At 44.9% G+C, this 22,562-nt stretch overlaps 1 protein-coding gene across 5 annotated transcripts in view; it reads left to right on the top strand.

The window, feature by feature from the left end:
• Positions 1-22,562, top strand: part of SWT1 (SWT1 RNA endoribonuclease homolog) — a 92,818-nt gene that overhangs the window by 38,827 nt on the left and 31,429 nt on the right. For 4 of the 5 annotated variants that reach the window (XR_015051163.1, XM_085854494.1, XM_085854493.1 and 1 more), the window contains 2 exons: positions 7,803-7,951; positions 8,203-8,247. Coding sequence is in view for 4 of the 5 variants with exons in the window: in XM_085854494.1 (XP_085710620.1) it covers positions 7,803-7,951; positions 8,203-8,247 (194 nt within the window). In the remaining variant the exon portion in view is untranslated. The remainder of the gene's footprint in view (positions 1-7,802; positions 7,952-8,202; positions 8,248-22,562) is intronic. The other variant, XM_085854492.1, reaches the window with a different exon arrangement.

The following is a 22,562-nucleotide window of genomic DNA, read 5'->3' on the forward strand; positions in this document are numbered from 1 at the left end:
CCAGTCGGCTTGAGTGAAATGCCAGCCTCGACTGCGGTGAGGTGGTTCTCTGATAATAGCCAGAGATGTCCACTTTGACAAGGACGTGGTCAGAAGAACCGATTGGAGCGGAGGAAGAGCAGCAGATATTGTCAGAGAAATTTGTCAAAATTAGATCCAGAAGAGATGGAGTACCATTGGTTGAGATCCGGGTCGGGAAGTTGACCGATTGAGTCAGTCCCAATGAGTCGCAGAAAGCTTTTGCTGAAGTGCCATGACAGGTGAGAGAGGTACCCATACCGAGCCAACTGGCATGATGACAATTGAAGTCGCCACATATGAGGAAGAGAGAGAGAGTTTGGATGAGAAGATCGAAGTTGGTCCATGTTTTCGGATAGTGAGGTGTGGATGGAGTCATCACTGTTAGGTGGACGGTACAGTACACATATAAACATGAGGTGGTAGTGGAGGGGAAGCCGTCGCCAGAGGTATTCCTGGGGGTGTGGGGGAGTGAGAGCAGTGCATGGTGAGTGAGGAATAGAGTCTTTGATGAAGAGAGCAACTCCTCCACCAGGACGAGGCTCAGGTCTGTCATACCGGAGGAGGGAGTAACCAGGGAGAGATACTTCGGAGTCAAACACGTCTTGGGGGAGGAAAGTTTCTGTTAGGCAGATTATGTCTGCTTTGTCACTGGCAACCTGTCTGGAAAGATCTGAAAGGTTTGAGCGAAGGCCCTGGATATTTAAGGTCCACACTGTTGATGAAGAGGGAGGGGAGGAGGCTTTGGTTGCAGGGAGTGGGAATTTGGACAAGAGACTAGGGGGGGAGGTAAGGAGAGTTGTTGAAAGAGTGTGTTGGGGATTGCAGAATAGCTGAGGGAGGGCCGGATGAGGATAAGAAAAGGCTCTGTGGTGCTGGGGGAGAGGGGGGACAAGAGGGGGAAGAGATGGAGGTGAGAGGGCAGTGGAAGGAGGCAGCTTTTGTGGATGAGAGGGGGGCTTTGAGAAGGATAAGTGAGGGGGGTGAATGGTGGGAGAAAGGTGAGGGGGGGAGTTTTTGAGAGAGGTGAGAGGGAGGCTTGGAGTGAGAAGAGTGTGATGGTTGCTTTGAGAGTGAGGGGTGAGAAGGGTGAGTTGGCACTGAAATTGGAAAATAAAAATGGTTGATGGAAAGCAAACATTCATAGAAAAACTGGAAGTTAACCTCTGCCATCGAAGATTGACGGAGGTTTCTGTTTTCACCCCTGTCTGTTTGGATTCGATATATACATATATATATATATATATATATATATATATATATATATATATATATATATATATACATACATATACATATACATATACATATACATATATATATATATTATTATATATTACCTCCACCTCCAATTTTATATATATATATATATATATATATATATATATATATATATATATATATATATATATATATATATATGAGATATCCCTTATTGTCGGGTTTTGTGTGTGCGTGCGTGCGTGCGTGCGTGCGTGCGCGCGTGTCTGTCTGTCTCTGCAACGCGTGGCTCCACAGCATGAACCAGCAAACCGATTTCGATGAAACTTTGCCAAAAGGTGGAATATATACTGGGAATGTGCGCGTTTGAATTTCGTTGCCGAGCAACCACCCGTTGCTGTACAGCGGCCAAAAAACCGCGTACAGTATTTTCAATACTTGTCCTTCAGTTTTGAATGTAGAGAAACAAGACTTCGGTATTTAACACTTTGAGATATTTAGAAAATTTTACTGGAGCCGATTTTTGATTGAGGTTTTATTTTTCAAATGGTCGTCCTTCAAAAATCCGGTGTCTATTTACCGTCATTTAAGGTGTGTATACAATGTTTGGAAGGAACTACACCGTCGTTCCACCTTCGATCTCTCCTCGATCCAAATGTTATTGACCAAAGTGAAAAGGATGCAAAATAAATGGAATCACCAGCATTTCTGTCTTTGTGGATTTCTAATAATATGTTTATTTATTTACCGAAAACGATTCCCCATCCACACACCACCTCCAATTATTTATTTACCGAAAACGATTCCATGACCCACACTCTGCCTCCAATTATTTATTTCTTTTCCGTAAACGATTCTCCAACCAAACACCACCTTCAATTATTTATTTATTTACCAAAAACGATCAAGAGCCACACACCACCTCCAATTATTTATTTCTTTTCCATAAACTATTCTCCAACCAAACACCACCTTCAATTATTTATTTATTTACCGAAATCAATTCCACTATCCACACACCACCTCCAATTATTTATTTATTTACTGAAAACGATTCCACGACCCACACACCACCTCCAATTATTTATTTATTTCCCGAAAACGAGTCCCCACCCACACACCACCTCCAACTATTTATTTATTTACCAAAAATGATTCTCCACCCACACACCACCTCCAATTATTTATTTATTTACCGAAAACGATTCCACGACCCACACACCACCTCCAATTATTTATTTATTTACCGAAAACGATTCTCCACCCACACCATGTTCAATTATTTATTTATTTACCAAAAACGATCAAGACCCACACACCACCTCCAATTATTTATTTATTTACTGAAAACGATTCCACGACCCACACACCACCTTCAATTATTTATTTACTGAAGACGATTGCACAACCCACACACCGCCTCCAACTATTTATTTATTTACCAAAAATGATTCTCCACCCACACACCACCTCCAATTATTTATTTATTTACCGAAAACGATTCCACGACCCACACACCACCTTCAATTATTTATTTACTGAAAACGATTCCATGACCCACATACCACCTCCAATTATTTATTTACCGAAAATAATTCCACGATCCACACACCACCTTCAAATATTTATTTATTGACTGAAAACGATTCCACGACCCACACACCACCTCCAATTATTTATTTATTTACCGAAAACGAGTTCCCACCCACACACCACCTCCAATTATTTATTTATTTACTGAAAATGATTCCCCACCCACACACCACCTCCAATTATTTATTTATTTACCGAAAACGATTCCACGACCCACACACCACCTCCAATTATTTATTTACCGAAAACGATTCTCCACCCACACCATCTTCAATTATTTATTTATTTACCAAAAACGATCAAGACTCACACACCACCTCCAATTATTTATTATTTAAAGTGGGTGTGGCTTATGAAAAATATTGTGTGGCTCAGGAGGTGTGGTCAAACAAGAGCATTGAGAGAAGTTTATCGGGTTTTCCGTGTGTGTGTGTGTGTGTGTGTGTGTGTGTGTGTGTGTGTGTGTGTGTGTGTGTGTGTGTGTGTGTGTGTGTGTGTGTGTGTGTGTGTGTGTGTGTGTGTGTGTGTGTGTGTGTGTGTGTGTGTGTGTGTGTGTGTGTGTGTGTGTGTGTGTGTGTGTGTGTGTGTGTGTGTGTGTGTGTGTGCATGCGTGCGTGTGCGCAACGCGAGGCTCCACAGCACAAACCAGCAAACCGATTATTTTTAAATGTTCGTCTTTCAAAAATAGGGTGTCCATTTACCGTCATTTTTTATGAGGAGTGCCAGTTGGCAAAATACGCAATAGGAAAAATCTTGCCAGGCAGAGGAACCATTGTATGTGAACCAATACGTCTTGGCAATGAATCTTCGTCGGTGGATCGGTCAGAATGAAAAGCATCGTATCCAGCGCTTCGATCCTTGCGAATCCATCTTTGCCGACCGGCTTGTTTGTTTTTTGTTTGTTTGTGAACAGTATTACGGAAAAACTCCTGGACGGATTTCGACGAAACTTGGTGGGGGGATTAGGTATGGTCCAATGATCATGCCATTAGATTTTGGACTTGATCCAAAGTCCAATGTGGCCGCAATGGCAGCCATTTTGAAAAAATATTTGAATTTTTGTTTTTGCATTTCTACATGTTTTAAGTGATTTCCAACCCCCAAAAAAAATTGTTGGAGAAAAAAAAAACAATTTTGCAACTTTTTTTTCAAAAAAATTTCGATTTTATTTGAAAAATATTTGAATTTTTTTTTTGTATTTCTACATGTTTTAAGTGATTTCCAACCCCCCCCCCCCCCCAAAAAAAAAAATTTGGAGAAAAAAAAATTAAATTTTGCAACTTTTTTTTCAAAAATATTTCGATTTATTTTTTTGGCATTTCAACATGCGCATCGATCTCGTTTAGTTTATTCAATCGTGGTTCAGTAGAGTCTGATCCGTTTTGACCTACAATAAATAGGATATCAGGTTCACTTAAGTGACCCAGCAGTATTGACGGCAGAGGTTTTGCACTCCACCGAGTGCTCCCCCTCTAGTTTAAAAAGTTTTAGGTCAGAGATGCGATTAAACACGTTTCTTGATGGATGCAATAAAGGCGAATTCAGAAAATGGAGAGAAGAAATGCTGTAACAGTTGGATTTTTTTAGGCAAGGTATGAAGGAGAGGTAGATTTGAGAGCAGTCTGTTTAAATAGTAGAAGAGTAGTACATTATGATACAGTAAAGAGTACCACATGTGTGAAATAGGAAGATGAAGCATTATAAGAGATCGTTTTTATTCTTATTGTTATTATTGTTTGAGAGGGTTTTCATCAGATTAGGTCATGGAAGTGTTGTAGAAAAAATTGTGAGGTGAATGGTGAAATTGGATCGATAAACGCAGGGGGTCTAAACAGATCACGTGGTTATGGGAGAAGCACTTGGCTCTGGGAGGTGTATCGTCAAAAGTGAAATTATTTATTTTAAATAAGGATTGCGTAACATTTGGAAAATGGAAGGTTGAAGTAAAATCGTGGAAGTGTGTGGTGAATTTGGGCGATAAACGCTGTGCGAAGCTGCTGGGTCAATGAAAAGTACCAGGAAGGGAGAGAGGGAGAGACGTGGTTGCAGGAGTTGTAGAGATCGAAAGGATACAAGGAAGATTATTATTTTTCGATGTATTTTTGAAGAACAGGTAAGATTTGGGAATGGAAGGTTGTAGATCAGAAGAAATCGTGAAGGTAATGGCGAGAGAGTGTCAGCTCAGTAGAATAAAGATGGTGTGCCGGTAGGAGGAAAAAGAAGAGGATGAAGAAGAAGAAGAAGAATCGAGACTTGTGAGTGTGCAAGGAGAAAGGTCGTTTTATTATTATTATTATTATTTTTTGATTTGAGACAAGAAATAGAGTGTTTAGGTGGGAGGGATGGGGGACATTGGGAAAGTGGGGAAGATAGAAATTGAAGGTAATGGGGAGAAAATACAAATAAACATGATCGTACACCGAGGGGAACGATGGGTAGGCCCTCAAGCACCCGGTAAGACAAGGTCAACGAAAACTCACAAAATAGCACGATTTTTGAAACAAAACCGAACTAGGAACACACAGTAACATGCAGGTAAGAAAAATAAACAGTTAAAACGGGATAGATAACGACCGGAAACTTAACTTTGAGATCAACAGCAGAGAGCCCTGAAGGAGACCTGCCAACGATTCAAACTCAGAAAAAAAACTCTCAACAGATTCTGCTCTTGAAGGCAATAGTTTGGCACTTCACCCCTCCATTATAGACCACAGTGAACACTCGAGGATCAAGCCCAGAGTGTTTATGACAGGGACGATCTTTTGAGAGGGATGGTTATCTCAAGCCAAACCCACACCCAATCATGCACCAAAATCCACACCCACATTCTCAGCCCACATCCCAACACAAAATTGAATAATAATTTTTGTTTTTTTTAACAGTTCAATAATAGTTTGTAAAGTCAACAAACTAACATTCTCTTTTGCAGTTCTTTCATTTTGAAAACGATGTCGATGGATGTCTGTAGTGTTTTGAAAAACAGAGGAGTGGGAGTCTGTTGGAACTCTCAGCTATTCCCAGGACACTGTTGATGTCCATTGGCTCGGTGAAGAAAAAAAACAGGAGGGGATTCGAAGAACTCGGCTCTTCCCAGCAGTGTCGTATTGCTGTAACAAATAAATATATTGTTACTTATCTAAAGTATCTAGATAAATTCAATATTATTAAATTTTTTAATCAACTGAACCGAACTTTTATCAAGCACCATTCAATGAAGAGCTTGACAGACTGAGAGCCCCAAAGGTCTACAAGGCAGGACCCCTTTTTCTGAGTCTCCATGGCGGGACCCCTTTTTCTGGGTCTCCATGGCGGGACCCCTTTTTCTGGGTCTCCATGGCGGGACCCCTTTTTCTGGGTCTCCATGACGGGACCCCTTTTTCTGGGTCTCCATGACGGGACCCCTTTTTCTGGGTCTCCATGGCGGGACCCCTTTTTCTGGGTCTCCATGGCGGGACCCCTTTTTCTGGGTCTCCATGGCGGGACCCCTTTTTCTGGGTCTCCATGGCGGGACCCCTTTTTCTGGGTCTCCATGGTGGGACCCCTTTTTCTGGGTCTGCAAGGCGGGACCCCTTCTCTGTTCTGGGTCTGCAAGGCTTGTTCTGTTCTGGGTCGTTCAAAAAGTCCTCAGATGACACATCCCAAACTTTATTTCAAAGTAAGTTTTCGTTTCGTTTATCTGAAAGCAGGCTGGCTGAAATCTTATCGACTGACAAGATCGATGTGCTGAGATTTGGAGAAATCATATGGAAATTGTGGAAAGTTTCATTCTCCTGGGTTCTCAGATTGAATTAAGTGGAAAATATGGAGGAGAAATGAATAGACAGTTAGCATTGAGGAAAACAGCAGCCAGAATTGACAAAGATCTGGAAAGATGAAGATATGATAAAATAAACGAAGAGCCTGCTGAATGCTTTGATATTTCTAGTTGCAATCCATTGATGTGAGTCATGGACAGTGTGGTGAAAATAAAAGGAAACGAAAGGAAGAAGACTGACATTTTTGAAATGTGGTGTAAGAGACTAATGTAAAAATTCCATGGACTGCAAGAAGAATAAACAAATTTGTGCTTGAATATATTTGACCACCATATACATGAGAATTGCTGATGCTAAAACAGAAATTCATAGCTTGAACACATCATGTGTGCAGAAAATGAAAGTCTGGAGAAATCAACCATGCTGGATGTGGTTGACAGAGGAATAGCTAGCTCGACCTTGTATGTGCTGGATAGATGGGGTAAAGGCTGCAACCAAGCTGTCTCTGCAAGAGCTTTGGGAAGCAGTGGAGGGATGAGGGAAGGGATGATCAGAGAAATCTATCATGAATGTCACCAGAAGTCAGACATGCCTTGGTGGAACAAGATGACTCGTTGTTGATGGAAATGTTCAATTATTTTCAGGATTTGGGCCCTCTTTGATCATTTATTTTTCATCTTTCAGACGTAGTCACTTGTCTGCCATCCATAATAATTATTATTGGAAACTTCAAGCTTTTATTTTAAACTAGCAGGGGTGCCAGCAATGCTGGATCCCTCCTCCCATCCCTTCCCCTCCCTCCAGATTCCCATTCCCCTTCCCCTACCTCCCATGATAAGTGGAGGTTAGCTTTGAGGCTTCCCACTCTCTGGGGATGTGTACAGTGCAAAAATTCAAATTATCTCCACAGCTGACTTGTAATACCCTTTGCCACAACGACTGGGTGGCACTACACTGGCTGCTCATTTACATAGAGAATTTATGTCGACCTTCCCTCCTGTGATCCCCACAACTACAGATGAAAGCAAGTACCCCTCATTCACCACATTGTCGAACTTGGTTCATGGGCCACGTTTGTTGGCAATTGGCCCATTAGTTTTGGCGTGATTGTTGTTCCAGACAGAAAGACGGACAGAAAATGACTTATTTATTAGACATGACAATATGTTTCACTCTATGCATGTCTTTAACTTGGTGTTATTGCTTTTGTTTCAGGCTGGAAACCATCAGAGGGACGTGCTATTCTGAATACATTGAATGGCTCACTTTCATTGCTGGAGGCATTGGGTGTCAGATCAGACTATAACGGGAGTGTACCTCAAGCCCATGAAAAGCTAACTCAACTTGTCCGAGAATCTCAAAAGGTATGGTTCTTAAAGTGCCAAAAACACAATCAGATGAGATACTACTTCCAACACCACCATGACTATCACCACTTCTCGTACTACTACCTCCTCAATGATTCCCATTTTCTTGTAGGGTGGGTGGGATAAAGTTTAATGTCTACCAACTCATGTTGCAGATAGGACACATAATTTAACATCCATGCAAAGAGTAGTACAATTTGTGATGCAGTGCTTAATCCAGCTTACCCTGTGATGTACCAATCCCATAGTTTCTCATCAAGCCAAGAATTGAATGCAGGCAAGACACCTCAAAGGTAAGTGTCCTACCTCTGCATCATCCTGTGACCAACACAATCTCACCAACTTGAGATTAATGTTTAGCAGGATCCCAAATAACATCGATAATATCAATTACATGTGTCAAGCTGTGTGCTTAAACACAAATTTTAGTGGGGGACCAGAGTCAAGTCTCTGCTCGCTCGCTAAAATCTAACTATGAGGAAGAAGTTGGTAATGTCAGTTAGTGTTTTTGTCAGGTTGATTTTTTTAAAGATTAAACAAGGATTATGAGGCCATCTCACCTGTTATGCCTGTGCATTTCTGTCGATTTATATGTCCCCCTCTAACCCCAATACCTTCAGGTACCTATTCCACTGCAGTTTAAACCCATCTACTGTTTCAGCTATTAACCCTTCTACTGTTTCAGCTATTAACACTTCTAGGGAGACCATTCCAAGCATTATGTAACTTCTGAGTGAAAGACCCCTGCTTAATGTTGTCTCAACTCTCCTCTTATGGCCCCTGGTCCTGTCGCTGCCCATTCTGTTGAAAAACTTTGCCATACTTATTACCTCTGCCACCGAAGATGGGCAGAGGTTATGTTTAAATCCATTTGTTACTTGGCAATTTTTTTTTTTTTTGCCAAGTATGTTGATCACCTCTGTTTGTTTGTTTGTTTGTTTGTGTGTTTGTTTGTCTGTCCACTCACCTCCAGCCCAAACCGCTCAACCGAACATTCTGAAATATTCAGAGGTTAATGTCACCGACCCTGCGACGGTCCCGCATTGAAGTTTCGTAGAATTTGGTCGACCAAAAAGGTCTACAAAAGCCAATTTGAGGCAAATTTTCTAAAATCCTCAGATTTCATCCGATTAAGTTGAAATTTGAAAAGGATTTACAGATCAGGTCACTGAATTCAACAACCTATTATTTTTGAGGTAAACATAGGCCAATAGGCCAAATTTTCTAAAATCATCAATTTTCATCTAATTAACTTGAAATTTGAAAACCATTTTCATCTTTGGTCACTGAATTCAACTACCAATTAATTTTAAGGTCAGAAAGTTAACAAAGGCCTAATTTCTAAAATTGATAGATGGGGCCAAAAACTAAATATATCACTGGATCTCAAAAAGTTGTGGATGGGTTATGACAAAACAAGGTGGATGAGTTGAATAGGTGATGAGAACAAGCGGATTGGATTTTGGTTTGGATCCAGCCCATCATTGGGATACAAAATGTAAACTGTTCCACCTGGCAGAGGTATGCGCTCTACTGAGTGCCATTCTTCTTTGTGCTGTTTTGCCAAGTTGTCACTCTATGAGTGATTTTTTTCATTTGTCTGTCTCTCTTTTTATCTGTGTGTCTGTAAACAGGATATCTCAAAAAGTTATGGGTGGATTCGGACGAAATTTGGTGTACAGGTTGGGTTTCTGACAAGGATGAAATGATTAGATTTTGGTGAAGATCTGGCTGCAATAATTACCTCCCCACCGAAGGTGGGAGGAGGTTGTTTTTCACCCTTGTCTGTCTGTGTCTTTGTGTGCAGGATATCTCAAAAAAGTTGTGAACAGGTTTGGTGTGTGACAAGGACGAATTGGTTAGATTTTGATGAAGATCCGGATCAGGATCCGGCTACCATAATTTTTTAAGCGATTGTTCACTATCGAGAGATGGGGCCAAAAATGATATTGCATAATATCTCAAAATGTTAACGGATTTGGACGTAACTTGGTGGACACGGGTGTGTGATGAGGAAGAATTGATTCAATTTTGGTGAAGATCCGAATCCATATCCAGATAGAAGAATTTTTTAAAGTGATTCTTCACCATTGAGAGATGGGGCCAAAAATGATATGTAGCACAATATCTCAAAATGTGGTGGATGGATTCGGATGAAACTTAGTGGATTGGGTAGATTGGTGGATGAGTTTGGTAGGTGACACTATCAAGCCAATTATATCTTGGAGGTCTGGATCCAGATCTAGCCCATCAGTGGGATACAAAACGTAAACTGTTCAGCCTAGCGAAGGTATGTACTCTACCGAGTGCCGTTCTAATTCCCTCTGCAGTGTATATGCTTCATCCTACTATTAATTTTCAATTACCTCCCCACCATCACTGGCTTTGACACCAATACAAGGTTTTGTTATGGTCCCTCGGCATGAAAAAGCAAAATAGATCGAACAAACAGTTTCAAATAGAGCACCTTGCTGCGATTATAGAGCATTTAAATTGCATCACATGTGACAATACATGTGAATTGTTGCTCTCAGCTTACCAGCTTGATACCAGAAGACTTTATTTGCGTTTTTGCCACCTTCATCCCCACCCCGTTTAGAATCCCGTGCGGGCACAGGCAACTTACTATTTATCTTAAACCATTCAATCAAAATCCCTCATAATCCGCATCTTTTCTAATGTACTGGGACATCACCCATAGGGTGACTGCATCACCCCTCCACCCAACACCAACAGGCGCACACACACACACACACACACACACACACACACACACACACACACACACACACACACACACACACACACACACACACACACACACACACACACACACACACACACTTACTTTCTCACTGAGTAAACTCGTATGAAATTCTGACAACTCTTCAACAAAAATGCTTCTGCTTGCCCCCTTCCAAATTTGTCCCATCTTAACTCTCACCCTTCTCCTGCTCATAAAAGCAAATGGGTATTTCCACATCGAGACAGTGGAATATTTAACACGTTATGCTCCCCTGTCATGCTGTGACCAACTTCACAGAAACCCCTCAATTTTAAGAGAAAATAGTCAGAAATAATTGCAAACCTGCGTAACCCCTGCAGTGAAAGCTCTGCTTGAGAGAAAGGGTTCCAAAGGGTAAATTCTAAAGGTTAATGATGAAGTGTTCTTAGGGATAAATTCTGAAGGGTAAAATATAGAAATTGTGGGCATAATCACGTGAACTGTTCAATGGGTGGACTGCATGCATGCACGGCTCCTTTTATATCGAGATAAAGCCCTGTCTCCCAACAGCCTCTCGTTATAATATGGAAACTGGTGTCCTGACCCACCCCACCATGTTAAATAATAAAATAAAAATCATGTTGTTGTTTGGTTTCTGATTTAAAATAACATCAATAATACCGATTTAAATTGGCAATCTGTTTGCTTTTACACAAATTTCAGGAGGAAATCAGTCAAATCTCTGCTCGCTAGCGAAAAGCTAGCTCTGAGGAAGAAGTCGGTAAAGATGTCGGTTAAAGGCATTTTGTCAGGTTAATTTTTACAAAGATAAACCAAGGATTATGTGGCCATCCAGCCCATCATGCCCGTGCATTTGCACCGACGTCTTATGTGTACTCCTCCATCCCCAATGCTTCTCAGTTTCTATCCAACTGCAGTTTAAATCCTTCTGTTTCAGCTGCTAACACTTCTCCAGGCAGACCATTCCAAGCATTACACTGGACAACAAAGATTTTGTTACTGGGGTGGAAACGCATGTTCTTGAGTAGACAAGATCGGGGATGCTGATTCTGAATCTGAAGTCAGAATTTTCTCAACACGTCAGGATTTTGAGTTGTACATATGGCCCAATTACAGTAGCTTGCCCTCGTGGGTGATTTTGAATGATCGTAAATTTTTTTTTCGTATTTTTAGTTTCAATTACAGAAATACAACTGTTGTAGGATAATATTTCTCATAAAAGAGCTTTGGAATACACTTTTAAGTTATTTAAAATGGATGAAAACTGACCAAGCGATGAATTTTTAAGTAAAATTTTCCACACAGCATTACAATTTTAAACTAACCCCAACCCTCATGAAAAACTTTGTAAAGGCATTGGATCACTTCCAATGGTAATGGCTTCCAATATCTTAGAGGGAAGTTTGGTGCAAAGAAAATTGATGCGAAACTCATAGCAGGCATTTTTATTGGGCCCCAGATCCGAGAACTGATGTGTGATCCTGAGTTCAAAAATATACTGAACCCACTTGAGTTTGCAGCATGGGAAGCATTTTTGTTGGTTGTGCAGAACTTTCTTGGGAACCAGAGAGCTGAACAGTATGGGGAATTGGTGGACAACATGCTAAAGGCCTATCAGCGAATGGGCTGAAGGATGTCTCTTAAAATGCACTTCTTACATTCTCATCTTGATTTCTTCCCACCTTATCTGGGTGAGGTAAGCGATGAGCATGGCGAAACTTTCCACCAAGACATTTCGGTCATGGAAACTTGGTATCAAGGCCAGTTCAACCCAAACATGATGGGTGATTACTACTGGTTCCGACAACGGGAGACCAATTCCACGTACAAGCGCGAGAGCAAGTGTCTCGCACACTTCTGAACAGTGCCTATGCGAACTAACTATATTGAAAGGAAGAGTGTAAACGTGAAGTGTTGCTTCTGAATTGCTCACGGTGGAACAGATTTCCCTATCAAGTTTACACCCTTCTTAAGATTACCGTGTTCTAATGTTTTATGAAGTTCTTCTTCTTCTGCAGCTTGTTTGTGTGCGTGGTTTGTATACTTCACATTATACACGGAGATCAATCATTGTTATCTAAATACGATGTGAAAGTAATAACTTAACACTGATATTAGATGTACAATGCGGTGATCTGAAATAATAATAAAGTATCTAATATAGCATGCCTGGTATCATTAATACATATACATATTTTGAAAACCTGATGTGCTGGCTAAATTCTGACTTCAGATTTGAAATCAGCGGCCCAGATTTAGCCAAGAACACCTGCATTTCCCTTAGTAGCAGACAAAAAGTGTTTTTGTTGCCCAGTGTAATTATCTAACTTATGAGAGAAAGACCCCTGCCTAACGTTGTCCCAACTCTTGTGGCCACTGCTCCTATTGCTCTCCATTCTGCTGAAAAACTTTTCCACACTTACTCCCTCTATCGTCTATATGCTTCATTATCTTAAATATCTCAATCAAATTCCCCTCATCGCCTCTTTTCTCATGTATAAAGTGTTGTCTCCTTTAGCCGCTCCGAGTCGTGAGAAATCAGGGTGTCCTGACCCGCCCTACCAATTGGAATAATAAAATAATAATAAAGTAATGTTGACTGATTTATGAACCCCAAACAGAATTATCCCATGCATGGAAAACAAGAAATGGGGTTAAGCATTTGGTTCATGTCTGTCCATCCGTCGTCAGTTTATGATTGAGGAACAGCTTATTTAAATTGAATGTTATATTTTGAACACTAATCGGAACATGAATAGGAAGAGAAGGCTTTCGTTTTAACGTAGTTTGGCTTTGAATTCATCACGATCGTACATACATTCGAGGATTTTTCTGGATCGAGGATCGAAGAGGAATGAGATAATATTGTTACGTTTGAGGAGGGGTATGCATTCAAAGGGTAATTAGGATGTTTAATTAGGTATGCCATGCTGTTCGAGTTTACCAGGATCTCGATGTAATAAGTAGCAATTCAGTGGTGATAAGTTGTCTAGTAAATGTCCATTTCTTCAAGGGGGAAATGATAATTGTCACGTAATTAGAGAGGGATACGGGATAGGGTAAGTGTGTCTGCGTAAACCCCTTTTAGTATTCTCTGGAGGCTTGCCGTGACGTCACAGGACAGTGCTGCGGATGGCTGCGCCCCGTGATCACGATTGGCGGAAGGCGACGGCGGTGGGCCAATAAAACGGCTCGATTGGAAGTGACGAGGATGGGAGGATAAAAAGGTTCTGTTCGGGGTCGAAAAGGAAGAGGAAGAAGATCGGGACAGAAAGACCGTTTTTTGGGGTGGAGGTTGTTGTGCTGGGAGCGTGCTTGTTGTTGCGCTGATTCGGCCCTGGTTTCATCATGTCTTGTAGCCTTGCTGAGCCTCGTGCCTCACCTCGGTTGGCTCTGGGGTTCTGCTGGCTCGGAGTACGGGGTCGAACGGCGGGCGGACCTGCCTCCCTCTCCTGCTCGCAATTTGGCGCCAGAACTGGTTCCCTGGCGGCTGTGAGCGGACTTAGGCCAAGACCAGGAGGTCGACAGCACCACGGTTTCTCCTGCCCCCCTGACGAGAGCAAGGCCAGCTCGTCCGACGCCAATCCAGGGACAGTTGCGTCCACACCACGTTCCAGCCTGACCACCAGGAATAGCTATGGTGTGTGTGTGTGTGTGTGTGTGTGTGTGTGTGTGTGTGTGTGTGTGTGTGTGTGTGTGTGTGTGTGTGTGTGTGTGTGTGTGTGTGTGTGTGTGTGTGTGTGTGTGTGTGTGTGTGTGTGTACCTGGCGCCTTAGAGGGTTTGAGATTTGTATATTCATTGGAATTGTCTGTGTTTTCCCCACGCCCGATCCCACACCATCCCGTCGAATCGCCCCGGATCCCTCTTCTTGCCGAGTCTTGTTATTTCTGGTGAGAGGAATAAACGTTATCAACTCAGTGAAAAGCGACTCGTGCCACCTTCCTCGTCCCGTTTGCGGTAGAGCGATTAGAACCGCCACCTTTGGGTTATAAATAAATAAACCGCCTCCATCGTTTCGGCTCATTCTACGTTGGCGGGACTGTTCAAGTCCCGTGGATGTCACAATATTTTCACTCTGTCTTCTTGGCAGTCAAACAAAATTGAAAATAATTTCAAACAGGAAACACTGTTTTTAAGGATGTCATAAAGGACACAAATGGCACGAAGAACTAATGGAATGTGTTACATAGGATGATGTAAATTGACACTGCGGAAAATGGCGGTAAAACGGGGAATTGATTTATTTATATTAACTTTTACAATCTTTATTTTAATTAAATTTAATTATACACTTGAACACTGTAGGACACAAATCACCTGCATTAATACTACCAATAACCTCCAGTTGTGCAGAACGGTATTCAATTTAAATAAAGTTCAATGGTGTGGTGCATAAGAGTGGTAATCGGGACTGCTTCTCCACTATCTTCCGCATTTCCTTTTTACGATCGTTAAAACCATTATTTTATTTTTATTTCAGTATCATCCTGTATATACTGCACTTGAACACTGTAGGACAGAAATCACCTGCATTCATACTGTTGTGAATTTGCGCCCTGCCGGCGTGCGAACGACCGCGTGTAACCAATAGCGGCCGCTTCACCCACCGAACGTGCAATTCAGTCGTGACTTTCCGGATCAACGCTGAAAACGAGTCACGGGTGTGTTCCAAGCACACCTCAACCTTGTCCGTACTCTACCCACGCGCTACAGGGTCTGATCACCGAATAATCAATTTACCTAATTATTCGCGCAGGTAGATTACCGAGAGATTGTACCACGCCGCAGGTCGACTCCGGACACGAACCTCTTAAGCGGTTCGTTCCGTGCTGCATGGATAACCGAGTGGAGTTATCGTCGACCTTGACGGTTCTGATTAATTACCAGCTGTTAAAACCCACTGTTAATCCCTTACGTGATGCAAGATGGAGATTCAAACAACGAAAAGGACGCAGCGAAACGGGGAACAATTGGACAAGCACATTTATTCACGGAAGCACGGAAGGCACGTATATTACAGAAAAACAAAGGAACAAAAGCAAGACACGTATACGTTTATGCAAAGAACCAACGCAGATCTACAACTGAATAAGGCAATTCACACGGAAACACTTAAAACAGTTTTACTTCTCAAGACTGGTGCCACCCACAGACATTTACATAAAACCCCAAAAGAAAAGGAAGTCGTGACTTCCCTGAGCGCGTCGTCCAGCCCTTAGCGACCGCAACTCCGAGTCCCTCCGGCGTGGTCCACTGGGCTCGTGCCTCGCGCCTGCACGTGTCGTCCGCCCGGGGTTCTGAGGGAATGGGCCGGGTTTTCGCCGCTATCTCGGTGCGGACGCGGGTGGGGGGGATGGCAGGTGCTCTGTCCCACTGGCAGGGTCTCGGGACTGCACCGACTCCGATCGACCCTCCGACCAGGGACCAGGTTCGACGACCCGTGGCAATTCGACAACCTGCGCCAATTCGACGACCTTCACCCGACCACGACCAGACCAGACCCGAACGAACGAACAGAACCTCAACCTTCTCTCCGCCCTTCGCTCCGCCCCCCGCCCCGTTCTTGGCTCCTCCTTCCTTCGAGACGCTTCCAGAAATATCCTCGAAGGGGGGCATTCCTCTCCCTCGACCGCGTCACACCGCGCATCCGCCAATCGGGAGAGGACGCGCCACCCCTCCCCCTTTCTCACTCAGTACGACGAGGGAAGGAAGATTCGGGCGAGAGATAGTTGCGTGGGCGTTTTGGGCGGGAGATATTTAAGCGGGAGTTTTGTGCGGGAGATTCCCCTTCGCACCCTTGTTGCTGCTGCCACTCCGCTCCTTTCATCCATCCCACGGAGATTGTGACCGCACGGTGCTTGTTGAATGGCGAGTGGCGAAGATGGTGGTAGCGTAGTTGTGGAAGGTGGCGTTGTGGTGTGAATGGCGTGATTGTTGGCGTCGTGTAGTGAATGTCATGATCGTTGAGATGTTGGTTGTGGCGATGTTCGTTGTTGTTCTTGCACCAAAAGAACGACGGCAAAAGAAAAACGGCTAACTGAAGAATCGCAGCCCGAATGGATCACATGTATTCCCTCTATACAACGGGTTTGGGCTAACTACACATGGACTTATCGATATATCTCACCTGAGGACCCTTTATGGTGTATTGCGAATTTCCACCACTGTAACACTACCCCCTCCCCTTTTTACAGACTCGTCCCGAGTCGTCAAATTCTCGTGTACCATCATGTGTAGTTCTTCCCTTATACGTTTTACCTTCGGATCCCTGAGTGCGACATTCAGTGTATTCGTGTCCCCAAAATAAATAACCTGAGGGCTGAGTTACTAACGAACAAACACACTCACACGGACGACTTAAATAAAATGCCGGCACGAGACTGACATGCTGGGGGCACACTCATATACAATACAACTTAACTTATAAATTTTACACTAAACCATGGCCCAGGATTAATGGACTCTGCTGGAAGAAAAAAAAGTCAAAAGTCAACGGTGAACCGGCGCACGGGCCGCCACTGCAGGCCCGTGTTGTAGCTGCCAACAGGACAGTCCTTGCAACTTGCTCGCGGAACCTGGTGCACATGGAATGAACAGGGGGGGGGGAAAATCAAAACAGAACGGGGGCTGGTGAACATGGGCAGTGTGCATGGCATGGCAAAGGTGGTTGCAGGCAAACAAAGCCGGCAGAACCAGGCCGCTGCAGGCAAACACAGCCGGCGGACGATCCAACCGGCACAGGCCTTGAAACAACAGCTGCAGACGATCCGGCCGGTACAGGCCTTGCAGCAAAAGAACAGCTGCCGATGAAGTTGGCCGGCCTCCCGCCGTGCAGTGCAGGTTAGTGGAGGGAGTGCGGTGGTACTGGCCACTCAAAAGGCTGGCTCGGACCTACCGAACTATTTCCCTCCCACCTATCGCCTTTGCCTGTCTCCGTCCATACCCACTCCCTTAATTTGTCAAAAACCAATTTAGTCCCAACTTTTTTTTTTTTACTTCCCCACATAAATTCGTCCCCTAACCCCCTTTACTCTCTTTGATTGGCTAACCTATCCTGTCACCCAGCCTACTCCCAACCCCTACGTTCCCTTCCTGGAGGGGAATGAGGGTGAGCTGGCGTCCTGTGTCGAGCCCCAATTTAATCCTCAGAATGGCCTCCTCAGATTTCAGCGATCTCTAACCCAAAGTGGGTCCAGTGGCCCACAACGAGAGCGAAGGGATGGATGGTGCGGAGGGGTACACTTCCTAATCTACCCTAACCATTTACCTGTTAACTACCCTGGGGCTTTCAACAAGCGCCTCTCGCTTAAACTATTGGTTCCAACAACCAAGATTCTCGTCGCGTGTGTTGGTGTCCTCACAATTTTGGGCCATGCCCCCCAATTTTCCTTCCGTGCCCTCATACGGTCTCATGGCTGGGACGCGTGGCTCCCTTGGCAGGCACTACCCTCTGCCGATTCCCCAACGATGGCACCCCTGGGCACTACACTGCCTCCGAGCCTACCAGCTCCCGAAACACCGGGGAGTGCCCTGCATGGCGACTCCCCTGAAACGCTCACGTGGCAGGTTGGCTCCCCCGGCCCCTTTCCGAGGGTCACCCGTGCCCACGACACTGCCCATGCGGCCAATTGCGCCCCGAGCCCCCGCATCATGCGGGCGCACCCGTGCCCACTACGCTATCCCGGCCCCCCATGGGCCCTTGGCCTATCGCGGCCGACTAGCCCGGTGCCCGGGGTACCCACTCAGCGATACTCACCTTTCGCAGCCACGCTCCCAGCCCGTCAACAGGGCTCCTGCACCCCTCCAAGCGTGTATCGAGCCTACTTTCCCACCAACAACAAAACAACCTCCATTTTATCAATTTGACTAACCCAGCTAACTCGCTCTATACTGACCCCGTGGTCCCTTGGGCGGGAATCACTCCTCCCCCCAATCACTCATCGCACTATGCATTCCACATTCCCTCCATTCATACAGACTCCCTGCCCTCACTCGCTCATCAAGTTCCCATACAATTCTCCAACTCGCACATCGCTGAACTCTGCCATCCTGCTCACTACTTCCCCGAATTAACTCGTGCTCCCACGTCGTCCCTTAAAATACAGCACGTTCCATTTTACCTACGAAGCTAAGCTACGTCCCCTCTACACACTCAAAGTCTGTCAGTGTTCTCAAATCCTTTTCCAACTCCCATCCTAAATCTCAACTGAAATCCCTCTCACTAATCCTTTTCACAGGTCCCATGAGGACTTACCCCTGCCCCATGAAGTCGGTCAAGCTATCACTAACCCTTCCCCCGAACTGATTGTGTCCTGTGCCCTGGACAGGCGGTCTTTCACCGCTGCCTCGGGAATCCTGTTCACCCGAAAGCGAGGCTTGCTCTTGTTCTTGATTTTTTTTTCTTTCAAATTTTGCGCAGCACCAGCGCGGCAACTCGCAGCTCGCGCACTTTGTACCTGCCCGTGACGTCATGGCAGCTGCACGTGTACCTCATCCCTCCGGACGGCACCATCCGGCAGGGATTCAACCCCTCCTGCCGGATTTCAACCACACGTGCAGCCATGACGTCACCCTGCGCACCCCAAAAACCCCTCGCACTCCGAGGGGCTCCCCACGTGAACACGTGTGCTCTGCCCGTCCGTAACCTGCGCAGTGCGCTCTGCGAACAGAATACCCTGCGCAGGCCACGTAGAGTTTCACACATGCGCCCGCCTGGAGAACCCATCCGGTCCAAATCCGTAATCCAGCCTACCCTTTGTCCGTCCGCGGGATCGGCAACATCCACCGCTGGCATTTCCGGACCGGGCTTCACTCCCGCAAGCCAGCACGTGGCGGTCTCGTGCGCAGCACGGCCTGAACCTTGCGCTCGCCGCTGGGTATACCCGGCACGGTCCCCATTACAGCTACGGCTGCTACTCGGCCTTTATCCCTCTGTCGCCATCGTCGTCTCCCTTCCATCCACGCACACCTGCGTGTCACGACGCTCACACACCATGACATTACACTTACACTGGGAGATGCGGCTGCATGTTCACTCATGCCCACCGTCATCTCCCTTACGAACCGCTCCCTTACACACACTGTCTCTCTCACACGGACCCTCTCACTCACACCCAACCTTTCACTTGCACAGGGGGTCTAAGTCACACCTTGTGTGCTGGAAAGCACACACCTCCGTGCACTCGCAAACACACACACCTGCACAACCACACTGGGGATTCGTGCCACCTCTAAGGGTCCCGGGGTCTCCATACCCCCCAAGCTGCTCGTGCACCTGTCCACAGCACTCGCCCCCTCAAACTCGCTCTGCACGACCGAACTCACCTGGTCGAGATCAGCTTCGAGGGAGAATAGTGTCTCCCTCCGTTCCCGAAGAAGGCCACCCAGCTGCCCACACTGGGTCCCTAGGCAGTCCGCCAGCTCCCCCTCATGGTCCTCCACTACCACAATGTGTGTGTGCTCGTCCCCAATCCCGTCCAATTCACCCTCTATCTCACGTGTCTCTGTACATTTTCTCTCCTTGGTCCTTTTTTCTGTTTCTTCCTGGTTCCATTTTCCTTCCCATTGGAGTCGTTCTTCCTCTCTGAGCCCCATTAGCTGTTCGTTCTCCCTCCGGAGTTTTTCCATCTGTCTGGACTTCAATTTTACTCTCTCCTTGAGTTCATTAATTTCAACCTCAGTTTGTTTTTGTTTTCCATCCCACAGTCTCTCACGTTCTTTATTCTCCAATCTCATAGTTTCTTTCAATTGGCTCATTTCCTTCCTGTGTTTCATTTGCTGTTCTCTCACTACTCTTCCTTGTTTCCTCTCCTGTCCTTCCTTCTCCAGCTTCATGGTTTGCTTCATTTGGTTAATCTCCTTTTTGTGTTTCATTTGCTGCTCTCTCATTACTCTTCCTTGTTTCCTCTCCTGTCCTTCCTTCTCCATTTTCATGGTTTGCTTCATTTGGTTAATTTCCCTTTTGTGTTTCATTCGCTGTTCTTTGTCTATCTCCTCGCACTCCAGCCTTGCCTTTTCTTCCAATTGGTCAACCTCGGCTTCATGTTCTTTTTGTTTTCTATCCCATTGTTCCCCTCGTTCTTCATTCTGTAATCTTGTTATTTCTTTCAACTGACTGATTTCTTTCTCCTGTCTCATTCCTTGTTCTTTGTATTTCCTATTCCACTGTCTTCCTTGTTCCTCATTCTGCAATCTCATTATTTCCTTCAATTGGCTGACTTCCTTCTCCTGTCTCAATCTTTGTTCTTTCAGTACTCTTTCTTGTTCCTCATTCTGCAATCTCATGGTTTCCTTCCATTGGCCGATTTCCTTCTTCTGTCTCATTCGTTCTTCCATCATTACTCTTTCTTGCATCTCATTCTTTAATCTGGCCTTCGCTTCCAGCTGTTCGATCTGTACAGTGTGGTTCCTTAACGTTTCATTCTCTGCTGTCGTTCTTTCTTCTCTCACCATCCTCAACTCATTTTGTAATTCCATCTCTTTGTCCTGGTGTTTCCGTAACTCAGAAGCTTTCTTTTCCAATTCCTTTCTCATCTCCGCACACTCCGATCTTGCTTTGGCTTCTAATTGTTCGATCTGCTCAGTGTGGTCCCTCAACATCTCATTCTCTGTCTCTGTTCTTTCCTCTCTCAACATCTCCAGCTCGTTTTGTAATTCCGTCTCTCTGTTCTGGTGTTTCTGTAACTCAGAATTTTTTTCCCATTTTTCCTTTCTGGCCTCATCACCTCTTTTGCCTTCTTCCTTCCACAATTCGTTCATTTCATCATACTCCAACCTTGCCTCTTCTTTCAATTGTTTCTGATATTCCTGTTCTCTTTTTACCTTCTCCTCCAGTTGCTTTACTTCCAAATTGTGTTTCCGTTTTTTCTCCTCCATTCTTTTCTTCAGTTCACTCTCCGCTTGTTCCCACTTATGGATACTCAACTCTATTTTCCCCACTTTTCCCCCGAGTTCTTTGAACTATCTTGACTTCTCCAATAGTTCTTTCTTTAATTGTTTTACTTCCAGATTGTGTTCCCGTTTTTTCTTTTCGAGCTCGGTTGTCCATTCTTCATTCCATTGTTTCCGAAGCCCGCCAATGTCCGCCTGCCTCGCCTGCCATGCCCACGTGGTTTGAAACGGTTGTTGGGAGCGCTCGCCTCGTGTCGTGCCATTCGCCGTGCTATAAATAGCCGCTCGCTCCGTGCTGCGCTGAGGTGCAATCGTGCGGCCCTTATGCGACTCAGTTTGCCGGTAAAGTCCATGCTCAGAATATGAGGTTGAGCTTCCCCACGGATTAACATGACAAGAAGTACCATCCCGGGCCATGGATTCTATATTATTACACATATTTATCACCCCCGGCACCCGCTCGCTTTGAAATACCATCTTATTTCACGTAAGCGGATTAAATTTAAATTGCTCGTAATTTGGAGGGAATCGGTGGTCGCTCCACTCACCCCTGAACCGATTCCCGTGAATTTAGCTTGGAGGCGGGTGGATTCGAATCTCACTCCTGGACACCAATGTTGTGAATTTGCGCCCCGCCGGCGTGCGAACGACCGCGTGTAACCAATAGCGGCCACTTCACCCACCGAACGTGCAATTCAGTCGTGACTTTCCGGATCAACGCTGAAAATGAGTCACGGGTGTGTTCCAAGCACACCACATCCTTGTCCGTACTCTACCCACGCGCTACAGGGTCCAATCGCCGAATAATCGATTTACCTAATTATTTGCGCGGGTAGATTACCGAGAGATTGTACCACGCCACAGGTCGACTCCGGACACGAACCGCTCAAGCGGTTCGTTCCATGCTGCAGGGATAACCGAGTGCAGTTATCGTCGACCTTGACGGTTCAGATTAATTACCAGCTGTTAAA

This window comes from Eptatretus burgeri, chromosome 14 (assembly GCF_056783735.1).
Source record: "Eptatretus burgeri isolate ZD-2024b chromosome 14, Ebu_testis_v1, whole genome shotgun sequence".
NCBI classification, from domain to species: Eukaryota; Metazoa; Chordata; class Myxini; order Myxiniformes; family Myxinidae; genus Eptatretus; species Eptatretus burgeri.